This window comes from Calliphora vicina, chromosome 3 (genome assembly GCF_958450345.1).
Source record: "Calliphora vicina chromosome 3, idCalVici1.1, whole genome shotgun sequence".
NCBI lineage: Eukaryota > Metazoa > Arthropoda > Insecta > Diptera > Calliphoridae > Calliphora > Calliphora vicina.
In genome coordinates this window covers 119,622,766-119,638,673 of record NC_088782.1, presented here as the reverse complement: position 1 = coordinate 119,638,673, position 15,908 = coordinate 119,622,766, and the positions used below count along the sequence as shown (strand labels likewise).

Below are 15,908 nucleotides of genomic sequence, written 5' to 3'. Positions count from 1 at the left end.
AAAACATAAATTTTAAGAAAAATGGTAAAATTTATTTTCAGTTTTTATAAACAAATCATGACACCAAAAATGTATTGCCGGTAATTAGGCGGTAATAAATTAGCAATGACACAAAGCACATAACAGTGGTGCGTTTTATAAAAAATATTTTTTTAATTTTTAAAAAATCTATCGAATGAAAAAATGGATGTCATTTTCGGATTCAGCGGGTGGCAAAACAGATTAATAGGTGTTTTCGGCCCGATTTAAGCTCTATTTAAGGAGAAAAATGCAAAAAACATAAATTTTGGGAAAAATGGTCAAATTTATTTTCAGTTTTTATAAACAAAACATGAAACAAAAAATGTGTTGCCGGTATTTAGGCGCTATTAAAATAGCAATGACACAAATCACATAACAGTGGTGCTTTTTATAAAAAATCTTTTTTCAAATTTAAAAAAATCGGTCGTATCAAAAAATGGATGTCATTTTCGGATTCAGCGGGTGGTAAAACAGATTAATAGGTGTTTTCGGCCCGATTTCAGCACTATTTAAGGAGAAAAATGCAAAAAACATAAATTTTGGGAAAAATGGTAAAATATTTTTTTTAGTTTTATAAAGAAAACATGACACAAAAAATGTATTGCCGGTAGTTAGGAGGTAATAAATTAGCACAGACACAAATCACATAACAGTGGTGCTTTTTATAAAAAATATTTTTTCAAATTTTAAAAAATCCATCGAATCAAAAAATGGATGTCATTTTCGGATTCAGCGGGTGGCAAAACGGATTAATAGGTGTTTTCGGCCCGATTTAAGCACTATTTAAAGAGAAAAATGCAAAAAACATAAATTTTAGGAAAAATGGTAAAATTTATTTTCTGTTTTTATAAACAAAACATGAAACAAAAAATGTGTTGCCGGTAGTTAGGCGGTAATAAATTAGCACGGGCAAAACATTTTTGGTATCATGTTTTGTTTATAAAAACTGAAAATAAATTTGACAATTTTTCCGAAAATTTATGTTTTTTGCATTTTTCTCCTTAAATAGTGCTTAAATCGGGCCGAAAACACCTATTAATCTGTTTTGCCAGCCGCTGAATCCGAAAATGAAATCCATTTTTTGATACGATCGATTTTTTAAAATTTAAAAAAATATTTTTTATAAAAAGCACCACTGTTATGTGATTTTTGTCTGTGCTAATTTATTGCCGCCTAAATGTCGACAACAAATTTTGTATGCTATTATTAAAATTATCAGCATTTATGGCTGGGATCGTTGTTTATGTTTTGGAATCAGAAAATAAATGTTTTTAGAGCAAAACTCTCCTTCCGCCATGAGTGGCAAAGGTATAAAAACCGGGACATATTTTTGATCTATTTCTGTATTACTAAGTCATTAATATAGACAATATGGATATCTAATGATAGATATTTCAAAGTCCATTGCAACAATATAATTAAGGCTATAGTAAGTTGGATCTACAATGGCTCAAAATAGGGAAAAATATTTTTTAACCCGAATTTTTTTTTAACAAAAATTTTTTTTTTTTCATAAATTATTTTTCGAAAATTTTTTTTTTTAAAAATTAAAAAAAAATTTGAAAAAAAAATTTTTTTAAAAAAAATTTAAAAACAATTTGGAAAAAAAAATTTTTTCCAAAAATTTAAAACAATTTAAAAAAAATTAAAAAAATTTAATTTTGTTAAATAAAAGTATTTAAAAAAAAATATTTTTAAGTATAATTTGGCGAAGGGTATATAAGATTCGGCACAGCCGAATCTTATATCTCTCTTACTTGTTTTTACTTTTATTTAAGCAGAATTTTAAGAATTCTGATTTCTTTTAGAGAAAAAATAAAACACCTGGCCGTTTTCCTTTTAATACTAATTCAGTAATATCGTTTTATTAAATTTTCTTTTTTTTATATGAATTTTTTTGGGTTTTGTATAATTTTTCTTTTATACTGTTTGTTATTTACAACTAAATTTAATAAATATTTAAACATTTACAATTCATTAGACTTAGTTTTTTAATCATATTATATGTTGCTTAAATTTTATAAATATTTCTTTCACCCTTATAATAATCCAACAAAAGGATTAAAACAAATTATCTAGCATACTTTTGGGATTAATTTAAAACAAAGCAAACCTTAAAGTAGACTATTTAATTAAAGAAAGCAAAACAAAAGATTATTATTAAGGGCATTTAAAATATTCTTATCAAAACAAAAAGAAAATTAAAAAATTATTATAAACTATTGAAATAAGTAGCTTAAAATTAAATAAATATTGCCATTTCTTGTTAATAAATAAACTTATTATTAAAATCCTTAAATATTAGGCAAAATCTTTATTTTATTTTTAACTTTAAAACCAAAAAGAATTTTAAAGTAAAATTGACTAGAAATTGTTTTTAGAAAATAAACATTAAACAAAAATAACTTAAACAAAAAAAAACATAAATCACAAGGCCGCTAAAATTTCATTTTAACTAATTTTGAATTTTGAATTAAAAAGAAAGAAAATTTAAAAAAATGAAATCATTTGGAGGGTTTAAGAAATAAGCGTAAAGAGTTTACACAAATAAAGTCTTCTATTATAATTTTCTTAAATAAATTTTTGATATTCTTCTTAAAAGTTAAAGGTCTAAAAGAATGTATAAAATAGAAAAGATTAAAGTGTTACAAATAGTTTAGTTGCTTAAAGGAGGTACAGAGTTTTTAATTTTACTATATATTTTTTTCTTTTTTTCTAAAATTATACAAAACTTTAAACTCAATTAATAAAACCAAAACTCTACTACATAGAAAATCTAAACAGGACTTTCACATACTCTTTTTAAATCTTAATTTAACTAAGTTCTGTATTGTTTTCTTAAATTTTCTTTATATACATTTCTGTTTTAAATATATTTTGTTTTAAATATTAATTGTTATCCAATAATATCGCTTAATAACTAAAATATCTTTATAGCCTCGCCTCTTTTGCAACTTTTTTGGGAAAAAAAAACTTTCTCAGAAAGTTTTTTTTTTAATAATGATTTTTGGTATATTAAAATCTTTACACCTGCGTTCTCTTCACCGTTTGTGATCTGTTTTGTGCCACCACCGTACTCACTCTCTTCATATCTCTCAGCAGTTTGCACTCCTCCGTTAAAACTTCTTTCTCTGACATTCTACGCTCTTCAGGCTTTAAGGCCGCCAACGAAGCATCATGATCACTTTCGCTCTCATCGGCAAATTGTATATCATCGATTGATAAATAATTTTGCAAGTCACTTGGTGATTTAACCACAGAGGTTTCCTTTTCTATGTAAGAACCATTCATGGAATCAGTTTCTAAAATGGTAGCTGATGCCCTAAAGGACTCACGTTGCTCTTGTGTTTGCAACAAATTGCGAGCCGATCTTGTTACATTCAAGTCATTTAGAGGTATGTTTTCGTTTTGATTACCCAGTGATAAGGTTGATTTGGATTGTTGTTTTTGTTGTTTGCGCTGTTTACGCGTTAGATATGGTGTCGACTGTTTGGACGACTGATTGGAATTGGACGATATGGCTTTACGAATGAGACAATTTTTCAAATCTGTCTCACTAGGGGTGGTTGCTTTCGACTGAAAGTTACTGCTGAGTGGTGAGATTTCCTCAGAAGTAGGACTGGTATTGGTGGTGTTATTGCTGGAATCGGTATTGCTGTGAGGCGACAAATAGTGACCATATTTAGGCATTTTGATTTCCTCATACAAAGGCTGGGTCTCATCCGGTTCGGGAGTTTTATCTTCATCTTCTCGTTCAGGTGAATCGGGTATATCATCGAAGGGTGGTATCCACACCAAATACGCAGGGTCCATGCCCAAATAGGAGCCGGGCACCGAACCTGCATTGGTCACATTATAATCATAATAATCTAGTTCAAAATCTTCTTGATTGCCCAAAGAAAACTCAGAGCCTGGACGTGCCAACAGCTTTCTGCGATTTTGTTTCTCTTTACTTTCTTTGGGATTTGTGCTGCGTATTGTGGCCGAGCTTATTATACTAGCGGCCGGTGAATAGCAGCCCTGGAAAACCAAAATATTATTAAAATTTTTATAAATAATTATCACAAATTTCTACTTACATTTGTCAAATTAACACTGGCACATCTAGATTTCCTCCGAGGCGCTATTGATCTTATCGATTCACAGTCTGTTTTCTCATCCAAATAGGAGTTGGTCATTTTGAGCGTTGAGGCATCATAACGTTCAGAGTATCTACTCGAACGTTTGGTGTTCATGGGTGGACTGTTACAGATAGAGGACATACCGGACGATATAATACTTTCGGTATCTTTGCCACTGTCTTTCCTTGTTAAAGTGCCACAGCTGCGGGGATTTATATCGTCTAAGTTTGATTCATTGGCAGTGCCGGACAATACATCTTCGGTGGATGGAGAACGACTTAGCGATTCGGTGGTGGGCGAAACGATTTCATTGCGTAGAGTGACTATGGAGCCATTGCTGCCGAATTCTTCAACACTGTAGGGGAGAACAAATATAAGAAAATTGACGTATTGTAAAAGCATTACAAAAGTGTTCAAGTTCTAGTTCTAGTTCTTTTTCAGGTTCCAGTTCAGGTTTTAGTTATGTTCTAGTTCTGTTCTAGCTCTGTTCTAGTTCTGTTCTAGTTCTGTTCTAGTTCTGTTCTAGTTCTGTTCTAGTTCTGTTCTAGTTCTGTTCTAGTTCTGTTCTAGCTCTGTTCTAGTTCTAGTTCTGTTCTAGTTCTGTTCTAGTTCTGTTCTAGTTCTGTTCTAGTTCTGTTCTAGTTCTGTTCTAGTTCTGTTCTAGTTCTGTTCTAGTTCTGTTCTAGTTCTGTTCTAGTTCTGTTCTAGTTCTGTTCTAGTTCTGTTCTAGTTCTGTTCTAGTTCTGTTCTAGTTCTGTTCTAGTTCTGTTCTAGTTCTGTTCTAGTTCTGTTCTAGTTCTGTTCTAGTTCTGTTCTAGTTCTGTTCTAGTTCTGTTCTAGTTCTGTTCTAGTTCTGTTCTAGTTCTGTTCTAGTTCTGTTCTAGTTCTGTTCTAGTTCTGTTCTAGTTCTGTTCTAGTTCTGTTCTAGTTCTGTTCTAGTTCTGTTCTAGTTCTGTTCTAGTTCTGTTCTAGTTCTGTTCTAGTTCTGTTCTAGTTCTGTTCTAGTTCTGTTCTAGTTCTGTTCTAGTTCTGTTCTAGTTCTGTTCTAGTTCTGTTCTAGTTCTGTTCTAGTTCTGTTCTAGTTCTGTTCTAGTTCTGTTCTAGTTCTGTTCTAGTTCTGTTCTAGTTCTGTTCTAGTTCTGTTCTAGTTCTGTTCTAGTTCTGTTCTAGTTCTGTTCTAGTTCTGTTCTAGTTCTGTTCTAGTTCTGTTCTAGTTCTGTTCTAGTTCTGTTCTAGTTCTGTTCTAGTTCTGTTCTAGTTCTGTTCTAGTTCTGTTCTAGTTCTGTTCTAGTTCTGTTCTAGTTCTGTTCTAGTTCTGTTCTAGTTCTGTTCTAGTTCTGTTCTAGTTCTGTTCTAGTTCTGTTCTAGTTCTGTTCTAGTTCTGTTCTAGTTCTGTTCTAGTTCTGTTCTAGTTCTGTTCTAGTTCTGTTCTAGTTCTGTTCTAGTTCTGTTCTAGTTCTGTTCTTGTTCTGTTCTAGTTCTGTTCTAGTTCAGTTCTCCAATCTCTTGGGCTTTATTATCTAAAATTATACCGACTCACCACTTAACCATTGGCTCCTTAACATTTGATTCATTAATTTCCGTCTCTCGGGCCAAATTCTCAGCATCAATGCTTTCTCTCAGAATCGAATGTCTCAGCTGGTGCTTAGGGCGCATTTTTACCATATAAATAACCTCCGATAAAAGCGTTGTTGTGCTCACAGCCCTGGAAGGAGGACTTTGCAAAGAACTCATACTGGCATGAGGAGTATGAAGGCGGGAGCCCTCATCACGACGTCGAGCCACAGCCAAGTGGTATTTATGATAGCGTACCACATATTGTACACCTATGATAAAACCGTAATGTATTAAATTCAGCAGCAAGTTTTGCAAGTAATCAACCTACCCAATAAAGCACTTATCAGTATAATAATACTGGCAAATATTAGCGCGCTTAAATGCACCAACGTGAAGTTAGATTTCATTTTAGGTTTCTGTAGAAAACTTCTACCTTTCACCAATAAACGTGTAGCTGCCATTAAAGTTTGTGATGTTTCGGAGGAATTTTTAACTAAAAAACAAAAACAGAAAGGCCAAAAACCCCGATGAGAAGCAGTTATTAAAAATGTCATGATTACCACTACAACACCTAAAGCAACAAAACTTACCAATCTGTTCAACATTTGCCAGAAATCCTCCAGTACATATTAAGCCGGTATGAATGTCAGTGTTGTTTGCTATGTTGGCCTCTTCCCCCGCATAGAACTCTAATAATAATTGTGCTCCACTGGACTCCAGTGAAACAGGTAAATTCCCACTATACGCATTACCACCTCCTCCTCCGCCGCTGCCTCCACCTCCACCACCAACACCCCCGACACCAGTGGTGCCACCCTGCATTTCAATGAGCAGTGTTGAGGATAACGATGGACCATCACGTATTTTTATGTACTGCGTAGCACAGGGTAGACGCAGAAAGTTCAACTGCAACGATATCGTCTCCTCGCCATCAACCTAAAACAAAACACATAAACACACAAGGATTTTAACACAAATACAGCCAGACTTGGTTTGTATATAGATCAATTGAATGTTATTTACTGATTGGCATTTGGGACAATAAAATTGAAAAAAACACTACTCGTGCAAAAAAAAAATAAAAAATAAATTCAAGAAATTGTAGGAAGCATCATAATGTCTGGTGTAGATGTACAAAATCGCACTAATTTTTGTATTGAATTCCAATAGCATCATCAACAGCATTATCATAGTCGTTGTCAATAACATTCAGTTTAAAGTGCGTAACTAGCAGTTGCAGAGGCAAAAACAGGAAAATACTGACAGTGTTTATTCCATTTTCATGCTCCTGGGATAATTGTGCATTTATATTGCATGACTGACACATAAACTGCAGCTATTGCAGTGCGAAAGAGATTAATTTTGTGGAAGAATGTTTGTAAAATATTCAATATGAAGCAATAGTTAATGTGACAACTGCAGCTTTAGGAAGCGAATGATGGATGAGATTGAAATGCAGAAAATTTAAACAATTAAAATAAATCAAAAATTACTGAAAGTTAAAGATCTAGGAAAGCTGAGGAAGAACTGGAACAGAACTAGAACAGAACTAGAACAGAACTAGAACTGAACTAGAACTGAACTAGAACTGAACTAGAACTGAACTAGAACTAGAACTGAACTAGGACCTGAACTATAACCTGAACTGAACTGGAACTGAACTGGAACTGGAACTGAACTGGAACTGAACTGGAACTGAACTGGAACTGAACTGGAACTGAACTGGAACTGAACTGGAACTGAACTGGAACTGAACTGGAACTGAACTGGAACTGAACTGGAACTGAACTGGAACTGAACTGAACTGAACTGGAACTGAACTGGAACTGAACTGGAACTGAACTGGTACTGAACTGGAACTGAACTGGAACTGAACTGGAACTGAACTGGAACTGAACTGGAACTGAACTGGAACTGAACTGGAACTGAAGTGGAACTGAACTAGAACCTGAACTATAATCTGAACCTGAACTAGGACCTGAACTAGAACCTGAACTATAACTTGAACTAGGACCTGAAATAGGATCTGAACTAGAACCTGAACTAGAACCTGAACTGGAACCTGAACTAGAATCTGAACTAGAACAGAATTAGTACACAATTAGAACTGAAGTTGACCTAAAGTGAACTAAAGTAGAATTAGAGCAATGAACCTTTATGTTTTTAATAATTTCCTGCTAAAATAATTATTCTAAAGCATTTATAATTTTCCTGGGAACCTGAAAGCCTGCCTAATTCATAATTTAACCTTTTAATTTCCTGGTAAGTAGGGGTGAAAGCAAAGTAGTTTCGGTGTATAATGGAATAAAGGTTACGGGGGCAATAAAAATAAATTGTTAGTAAAATTTTTGCAATCCAATACGTGTCATCGAGATAGCAAATACAGCCAAAGGAAACTTAAACAACAATACACACAGAGAAGCAGACAAACACATCCATAAGTAACTTGGTAATTTCTGATGTGTATTTTACGCATACAACTAGGACATACAAACACAGGACCACAACACCTTGACTTCTGCACACATGGACAACTTTAACTAATACTATTGCCACAACAATAACTACATCAAATATTTACTCACACACACTCCCATTTATATCACATGTCTGTATGTAGAGTAGTAATTTGGAAGAAAGGACTTCTTTACACATAATTCGTTTAAAGTTAAAGTGACGTTTGATGAGCGAGCTCCTTACAGGGTGCAATGACTTTTGAACATTATGGAGCCCATTACCCAACATTAATGCTTTTCAAAGGTACGAAAATGAAAATAATGATATGAATAGGATATGAAAAGAAGGCGTGTGTATTAATATAGAAGAATAGATAAAATTGTTAAGGTTTTCTTTTGCTTGTTTGTCCAATGGACATGTATTTGTGTAGTCCTTTTTGTACTTAAATAATAGAACAACACACAAGTTCAATTTTCAATACATATTTAAGTATAAAGTGCCCGCATGAGTTTGTGTATAAAGTTGTCTTCTCTGATATAAGAGTATTAGACCGATATGAATATAATGTCAGTTAGTTGGTTGGTTGGTAAGTCGGTGAGCGGGTGAGTGAGTGAGAGTGCAAGAAAAGTAAGTTCAATGAAATTGATTGCAAGGAAAGTAATGTAATTTCAAGTAAATTTTGCCGTTTACACAATGTAAATCCATTTTAATAGAATTGAACGTATTACACACGCTCACAGATACAAATATACTTTACAAAACATAGATACTTGTTGGTATATTCTTATATAAAATAAAGAGAATAGCATAAGCACTATTGACAAGCATGTTTAGGTCAATTTTCTGTTGTAAAATCGAAAAAAACTGAAGTATGAAAGAAAGACTATACAAAGTGGGAATAATAGGAAAAGATTTTCTCCAATTTTATTATTTAAAATAAGAGGGAAGAACTAGAACAAGAAGTAGAACAAAACTATAACCAGAACTTCAATTCAACCGATCGATCAGAGGCATCATTTCCCTCTCATTTGTCCGAAAACTCTATGTCAACATCCACCGGCTCTTCCTTCATTTGCGGAGAGGAAACTATCGGAGTAGAAACCATTTTCACATCCACTATAGAGCAAGGCTCAATTATACGTTCTTTGAGTATAATCGGAGAGTCCTACAACTAGAACCTGAGCTCGAAGCTAAACCTGAATTAGAACTGAACTAGAACCTGAACTATAACCTCAACCTGAACTAGGACCTGAACTGGAACTGAACTGGAACTGAACTGGAACTGAACTGGAACTGAACTGGAACTGAACTGGAACTGAACTGAACTGGAACTGAACTGGAACTGAACTGGAACTGAACTGGAACTGAACTGGAACTAAACTGGAACTGAACTGGAACTGAACTGGAACTGAACTGGAAATGAACCTGGACTAGAACCTGAACTACTACCAGAACTAAAACCTGAACCTAAGCAAGATCCTAAACAAGAAAATCAACCTGAACCTAAACTAGAACCTGTACTGGAACTGAGGTAGAACCTAAACTAGAAGCGGGACTAGAACCTGGACTAGAACCTGAACTGGAACTAGAACTGAACTGGAACTGAACTGGAACTGAACTGGAACTGAACTGGAACTGAACTGGAACTGAACTGGAACTGAACTGGAACTGAACTGGAACTGAACTGGAACTGAACTGGAACTGAACTGGAATTGAACTGGAACTGAACTGGATCCGGAACTGAACTGGATCGGTAACTGAACTGGATCGGGAACTGAACTGGAACTGAACTTGAACTGGAACTCAACTGGAATTGAACTAGAACCTAAACTACAACTTGGACTAGAACCTGAACTAGAACCGTAACTAGAAACTGAACTTGAACTAAACTGAACTGGAACTGAACTGGAATTGAACTGGAACTGAACTGAACTGGAACTAAACTGGAACTGAACTGGAACTGAATTGGAACTGAACTAGAACTGAACTGGAGCTGAACTGGAGCTGAACTGGTACTGAACTGGAACTAGAACCTGAACTAGAACCTGAACTGGAACTAAACTGAACTGGAACTGAACTGGAATTGAACTGGAACTGAACTGGAACTGAACTGGAACTGAACTGGAACTGAACTAGAACTAAACTGGAACTGAACTGAAACTGAACTGGAACTGAACTAGAACCTGAACTAGAACCTGAAATGGAACTAAACTAGAACTGAACTGGAACTGAATTAAGATTGAAATAAAACCGAACAACTTTTGCAGTAATAAATTAAAATTATCAAATCACCCTCGTTTCTTAAACACAAAAGGGATGCTGGCTTGTAAGGCAGCAAAGTGCTATTGATAAACTTGGTCTAAATCCGACAAAAAAAACTTAATATTTTGTATATAAAATTGTATTTTCTGTACAACGTCCTTGCTCTCATGCCTTTGTCCGTTTGCCCATATAATGAAAATCTCTGTAAGTATAGAATTCTTACTTAAATTTAATAAAGAGTACTTGAAATTCTTATTCTTTTAATCTATTAATATTCCTTTATTATTATTTCTTTTTCGTTTTTTTGTTTTGTCTATTTGAGTATCCTGTTGTGTTGTGTTGTTTTGCAGTGTTGTAGTTGTTATCCTGACTTTGTTCTTGTCATATTGTATACAATATGAAATATATTTTTATTCGAACACACACAAGTACATACAATTTTCTATGCTCGTAAATTATTCTTAATATTTTGAACAATTTCTTTTAGTTTTTGCTCTATTGGATTTGCTAGCATTTATAGTCAATATTTTTTGTTATTTGTCCTGCCAGTATCCTTTTACTGCAAGCCAGAGCTTCTGGCTGTTCGTGTAGTTTTTATTATTTTAATTTATTATAGAATTTTGTTTATAGAAGAATGGCATTTCATTCATTCATTTATTAAGTCATACAGTATGTGGGGTATGGCTAACACTAACGCTAACATCATCACCATCACCACCTCCACCACCAGTTAGTTACTCTCCAGGGATCAATAGTTTATTTATGGCTGAGGGTTACTTTTCGTTTTCATTATTTCGCAATTTTTGTAAGATTATTTAAAGACTTAAGTGAAAGAATGCTGAAGGAAATTCTTTAGTAAAAGATTTTGAGAAAACAATAAAAACATTTCAACGAATAAAGCTTACTGGAGGAAACATTCAACAATAAAATATACAGGTTTAAAATTCGATTGAAATCACCACGAATTAATTTTGAGGAATTTAAAAGTACTTAAATTTTACTCACCTGTATTAACCAAAATGATCTGCCTGGACAACTTTGCGTAGCTCCAGCTATAATACGTTTCGGCTTTGAAGTACCTAAGTGCACAATGCAACCGCAACGACAGCCAGGACCAATTTCCTGGCTAACATCGGTACGATTAAGTTTATTGAATACAGAACCGCTGGTCTCGTAAATACAATCCCAGGTATCACTAATGGATTTACCGCATTTTTCAGTTTGTACTGAACGGCCCTGGAAGAAAAAGAATTAAAAAGAAAAAGAAGAAGATTAATATTAATATTAAATAGAATTTATAGAATTAGTTCTATCCAGTTCTTTTAGTTCTGTTCTAGTTCTGTTCTAGTTCTGTTCTAGTTCTGTTCTAGTTCTGTTCTAGTTCTGTTCTAGTTCTGTTCTAGTTCTGTTCTAGTTCTGTTCTAGTTCTGTTCTAGTTCTGTTCTAGTTCTGTTCTAGTTCTGTTCTAGTTCTGTTCTAGTTCTGTTCTAGTTCTGTTCTAGTTCTGTTCTAGTTCTGTTCTAGTTCTGTTCTAGTTCTGTTCTAGTTCTGTTCTAGTTCTGTTCTAGTTCTGTTCTAGTTCTGTTCTAGTTCTGTTCTAGTTCTGTTCTAGTTCTGTTCTAGTTCTGTTCTAGTTCTGTTCTAGTTCTGTTCTAGTTCTGTTCTAGTTCTGTTCTAGTTCTGTTCTAGTTCTGTTCTAGTTCTGTTCTAGTTCTGTTCTAGTTCTGTTCTAGTTCTGTTCTAGTTCTGTTCTAGTTCTGTTCTAGTTCTGTTCTAGTTCTGTTCTAGTTCTATTTCTGTTCTAGTTCTATTTCTGTTCTAGTTCTATTTCTGTTCTAGTTCTGTTCTAGTTCTGTTCTGGTTCTGTTCTAGTTCTGTTCTAGTTCTGTTCTAGTTCTGTTCTAGTTCTGTTCTAGTTCTGTTCTAGTTCTGTTCTAGTTCTGTTCTAGTTCTGTTCTAGTTCTGTTCTAGTTCTGTTCTAGTTCTGTTCTAGTTCTGTTCTAGTTCTGTTCTAGTTCTGTTCTAGTTCTGTTCTAGTTCTGTTCTAGTTCTGTTCTAGTTCTGTTCTAGTTCTGTTCTAGTTCTGTTCTAGTTCTGTTCTAGTTCTGTTCTAGTTCTGTTCTAGTTCTGTTCTAGTTCTGTTCTAGTTCTGTTCTGTTCTGTTCTAGTTCTGTTCTAGTTCTGTTCTAGTTCTGTTCTAGTTCTGTTCTAGTTCTGTTCTAGTTCTGTTCTAGTTCTGTTCTAGTTCTGTTCTAGTTCTGTTCTAGTTCTGTTCTAGTTCTGTTCTAGTTCTGTTCTAGTTCTGTTCTAGTTCTGTTCTAGTTCTGTTCTAGTTCTGTTCTAGTTCTGTTCTAGTTCTGTTCTAGTTCTGTTCTAGTTCTGTTCTAGTTCTGTTCTAGTTCTGTTCTAGTTCTGTTCTAGTTCTGTTCTAGTTCTGTTCTAGTTCTGTTCTGTTCTGTTCTAGTTCTGTTCTAGTTCTGTTCTAGTTCCAGTTCCAGTTCATGTTCTGTTTTTGAATAAAAACACCCTTCTTTTTAAAATTTCAAAAATATATTCCAAATCTCTAATTAATACAAAACATTTATTGAATATTCATCCGTGTCAATGGCTGGCAAGCTTTTCATTCTGGACATGCGTGATACTCGGGAACTTCTCGACATAGTATCTGGTTCCTGACCCCTTTTAACCACTTCAGCTGGAAGATCAGAAGCATCATCTCCTTCTCGTTTAGTCGAAACACTTTTATGCGAATCATCAATAGTTGTAGTAGCCAAATGGTCAGTGGTGTTAGCTGGCGCGGAAGCAAAATCACTACTCGAGCCCTCTTCGCCTAAATCCTCCGGCTCCTCTTCCGGTTGTACCACTTCCAATTCCTCATGAGAAGAGGATACAATAAGGGTGGAGCCCATTTCCACATCCACTATAGAACCCGCCTCACTGATACGTTCTTTGGGTATAATTTGAGAGTCCTTTTGTTCGGCTTGAAATTCAGGAGCTACAACCTCAGTGGAGGTAAGTTTTTGAGCTTCTCGTTTAAAGATTTCCATGAGAGAAGAGGGACTGCGTGGCAAAAAACCCATTTTTCCGGGACGGTAGAGGGATGAACGGGAACGTGAAATGGTTTGTATGGATGGTGTTTCCGGCAAACGTTCGGAATGACTGCTAACTAGATCCATTAGCTCCGAAAGTAGATTGTGACGCTTGAGCTTCCTTAAAGCCGATTCATCATTGTCAGTTATTTCTTGAGAAGCTGTTAGATTTTCCTCTGCTATGGCTTGAATGGCTATTTGTACAGTTAGTTTGATTTGTTGTATCACTCCGGTAAGGCTCATGATTTCCAACTCCTGTTGCTCCTGCAAAGCCATTAAACGATTCTTTTCCAATTTCAAAGCCTCTACATGTTGGCCCAGTACCCTCAGCTTCTTGGTGGTCTCATTGTAAGTGAATTGATCACAGACATCTTTTTTCATGATGTTTTCATACAGAGCCTTAAACTTAATCACTTCGGTGTATTTGGTCTTTAAACGTTCATAATTAATTGTGAGTTTCTCTATGATGTTTATTTTGTTTTGAGAACTTTTTATTAATTGATTTTTCAATTGATCCAAGGCGGCATATTGCTCTGCCATTTCCTTGTTCTTTTGCACATGTTGCTTGAAATCCTGCTGCATTTTGATTTGGGACAATACCAAGATATCTATTTCCTTTTGCAGAGCAATATTTTCTCTAATTAAGCGACGGGTGTAGCCGGCATTGCGTATCTCACTGGAGCGTGTAAAGTCTTCGGAAACCTGCAATAGTTTGGCTTCTACTTCCTTTTTGAGGGCATCCTTTTCAACGACAGCCTTTTGCTCCATATTATAGACGGCCTCTTGATGGGCCCGATCCTTTTCCTTGAGCTCTGCTTCTTGGTCGTCAAATTTGGCCAGCAAAACATCACGCTGTATGCGAAATTCATCTAAGGAGTTCAGTTTACCATTAAGCAGCTTGATTTCTGAGGTCAGTTGGTCATGCATGGATTTGAATTTGTTCTCCAGATCTTTAATATGTTCCTCGGCTTGGGTTTTCTCATTATTACGCACTTTGGTGATTTCTACTAGGCGTTCCTCTAGCTCTTTAATGGTGTCATTACGTTCTGCCAAGGTCTTCTCCAAATGGGCTGCCACATCGGTGCGGTCTTCCTCCAGGCTTCTAAGTTTCTCCTTCAAATTATTATTAGTGTCATCCAAAGAGGCCAAATGACTTCTTAAACGAGCCAATTTTTGGTTCAAATCAGTTATTGTCAGCTCATAGAAAGTCTTGTCCACTTGGTTCAATTTATTGGGATCCGTTTTCTTGCCCTTTTTACCCTTGCCCTTAGCACTCTTTTTGCCTTTTGCATCTTTATCCTCCGAACTCATATTTTAAACTGGAAATCTTGTTTTCTTCACTCAATAAATACACAATTTTATTTAACCAATTTATTGATTAAATAACTATACATTTCCCTTCAATTGTTGTCATTAACAACAGGTTGTTTTATTTTTTTCATTTTTGTATCTTCTGTCAGTGTATATTTCAACAATGTTGCCATCTCTCTTGTTGCTTAAAATAATAACAACATTTCATTTTGTTCAAAATTCCTTTTCAAAACTTTTGCCATAAATTTACTTGCTCTACATGCCAGCATTTACTACTACTACTACTACTACTATTTCACCTTATTTTTTTTTCCTACAATACATTAAGTTTAACGAACTTTTTTTCTGCTGTTCTCTCGCCCGTAATTTGCGAAATCATAATAAAAATTCCTTTTAAGTATCATTCTTTTCCTCACCTTCCCAGTGGCATTTTATTTACACTGCACTTTCCTACATAAATTCATTATTTCAACCATCATTGTCTTGGGCGTAAATAGTTTTGTAGGAATTTCTCCGCGAGGAAAACAATATATGAAATTAAAAACTTTTTAGTTTTTGGTTTATTTTTTCTTTCCCTCGTTTACTTTAGCATGAAGTCAAATCTAAGTGTATTGTTTTCAGAGCGGTTTGTGCAGCGTATCTTATGAGGAAATGCATTTGGTTAAGCAGGGTTGGTTGGAAAGGGGAGGTTATATGGAAATTATTTTAAAAAATTAACTGTTCACTTACATTATAAAAAACCGACTTTTAAAGAAAAAGCTTATAGAGCTTTTAACATTAAAAAATTAGAAAAAAAAAACTGATTTTTAAATAAATAGCTTTTAGAGCTTTTTCCATTTTTTATCACAGATTTTACAAATTACTTTTTTTATTAAAAAATTATATTAAAATTTTAAAAAAAGTTTAAAAAAAAATAATTTTTAAAGAAAAAGCTTAACATTTTTTTTCACAGATTTAGCAAAATTCTGTTTTTTTATAAAATTATAAAAAAGTTTAAAAAATCTGATTTTCAAAGAAAAAGCTTTTAGAGCTTTTAAATTTTTTTCACAGAATTAAAAAAATACTGTTTGTATTACAAAATTATAAAAAA

General features: G+C 34.2%; 2 protein-coding genes across 2 annotated transcripts in view; both read right to left on the bottom strand.

Moving 5' to 3' along the window:
- Nucleotides 1-3,045: 3,045 nt before the first annotated feature.
- Nucleotides 3,046-15,908, bottom strand: part of gogo (golden goal) — a 30,342-nt gene continuing 17,479 nt past the window's right edge. The window contains exons 4-10 of the mRNA XM_065506071.1: nucleotides 11,424-11,654; nucleotides 6,503-6,635; nucleotides 6,290-6,472; nucleotides 6,028-6,192; nucleotides 5,683-5,968; nucleotides 4,101-4,497; nucleotides 3,046-4,041 (exon numbers count right to left, since the gene is read on the bottom strand). Of these exons, the coding sequence (XP_065362143.1) occupies nucleotides 3,046-4,041; nucleotides 4,101-4,497; nucleotides 5,683-5,968; nucleotides 6,028-6,192; nucleotides 6,290-6,472; nucleotides 6,503-6,635; nucleotides 11,424-11,654 (2,391 nt within the window). The remainder of the gene's footprint in view (nucleotides 4,042-4,100; nucleotides 4,498-5,682; nucleotides 5,969-6,027; nucleotides 6,193-6,289; nucleotides 6,473-6,502; nucleotides 6,636-11,423; nucleotides 11,655-15,908) is intronic.
- On the bottom strand, nucleotides 12,986-14,861 carry LOC135955226 (cilia- and flagella-associated protein 157). The gene has a single exon (XM_065505554.1). It carries the CDS (start codon nucleotides 14,816-14,818, stop codon nucleotides 12,986-12,988), a length of 1,833 nt encoding a protein of 610 aa, XP_065361626.1. The 5' UTR covers nucleotides 14,819-14,861.

Coding starts and splice junctions, on each gene's coding strand:
- LOC135955226 (XM_065505554.1), bottom strand. CDS start 14,818: ATGAGTTCGGAGGATAAAGATGCAAAAGGCAAAAAGAGTGCTAAGGGC.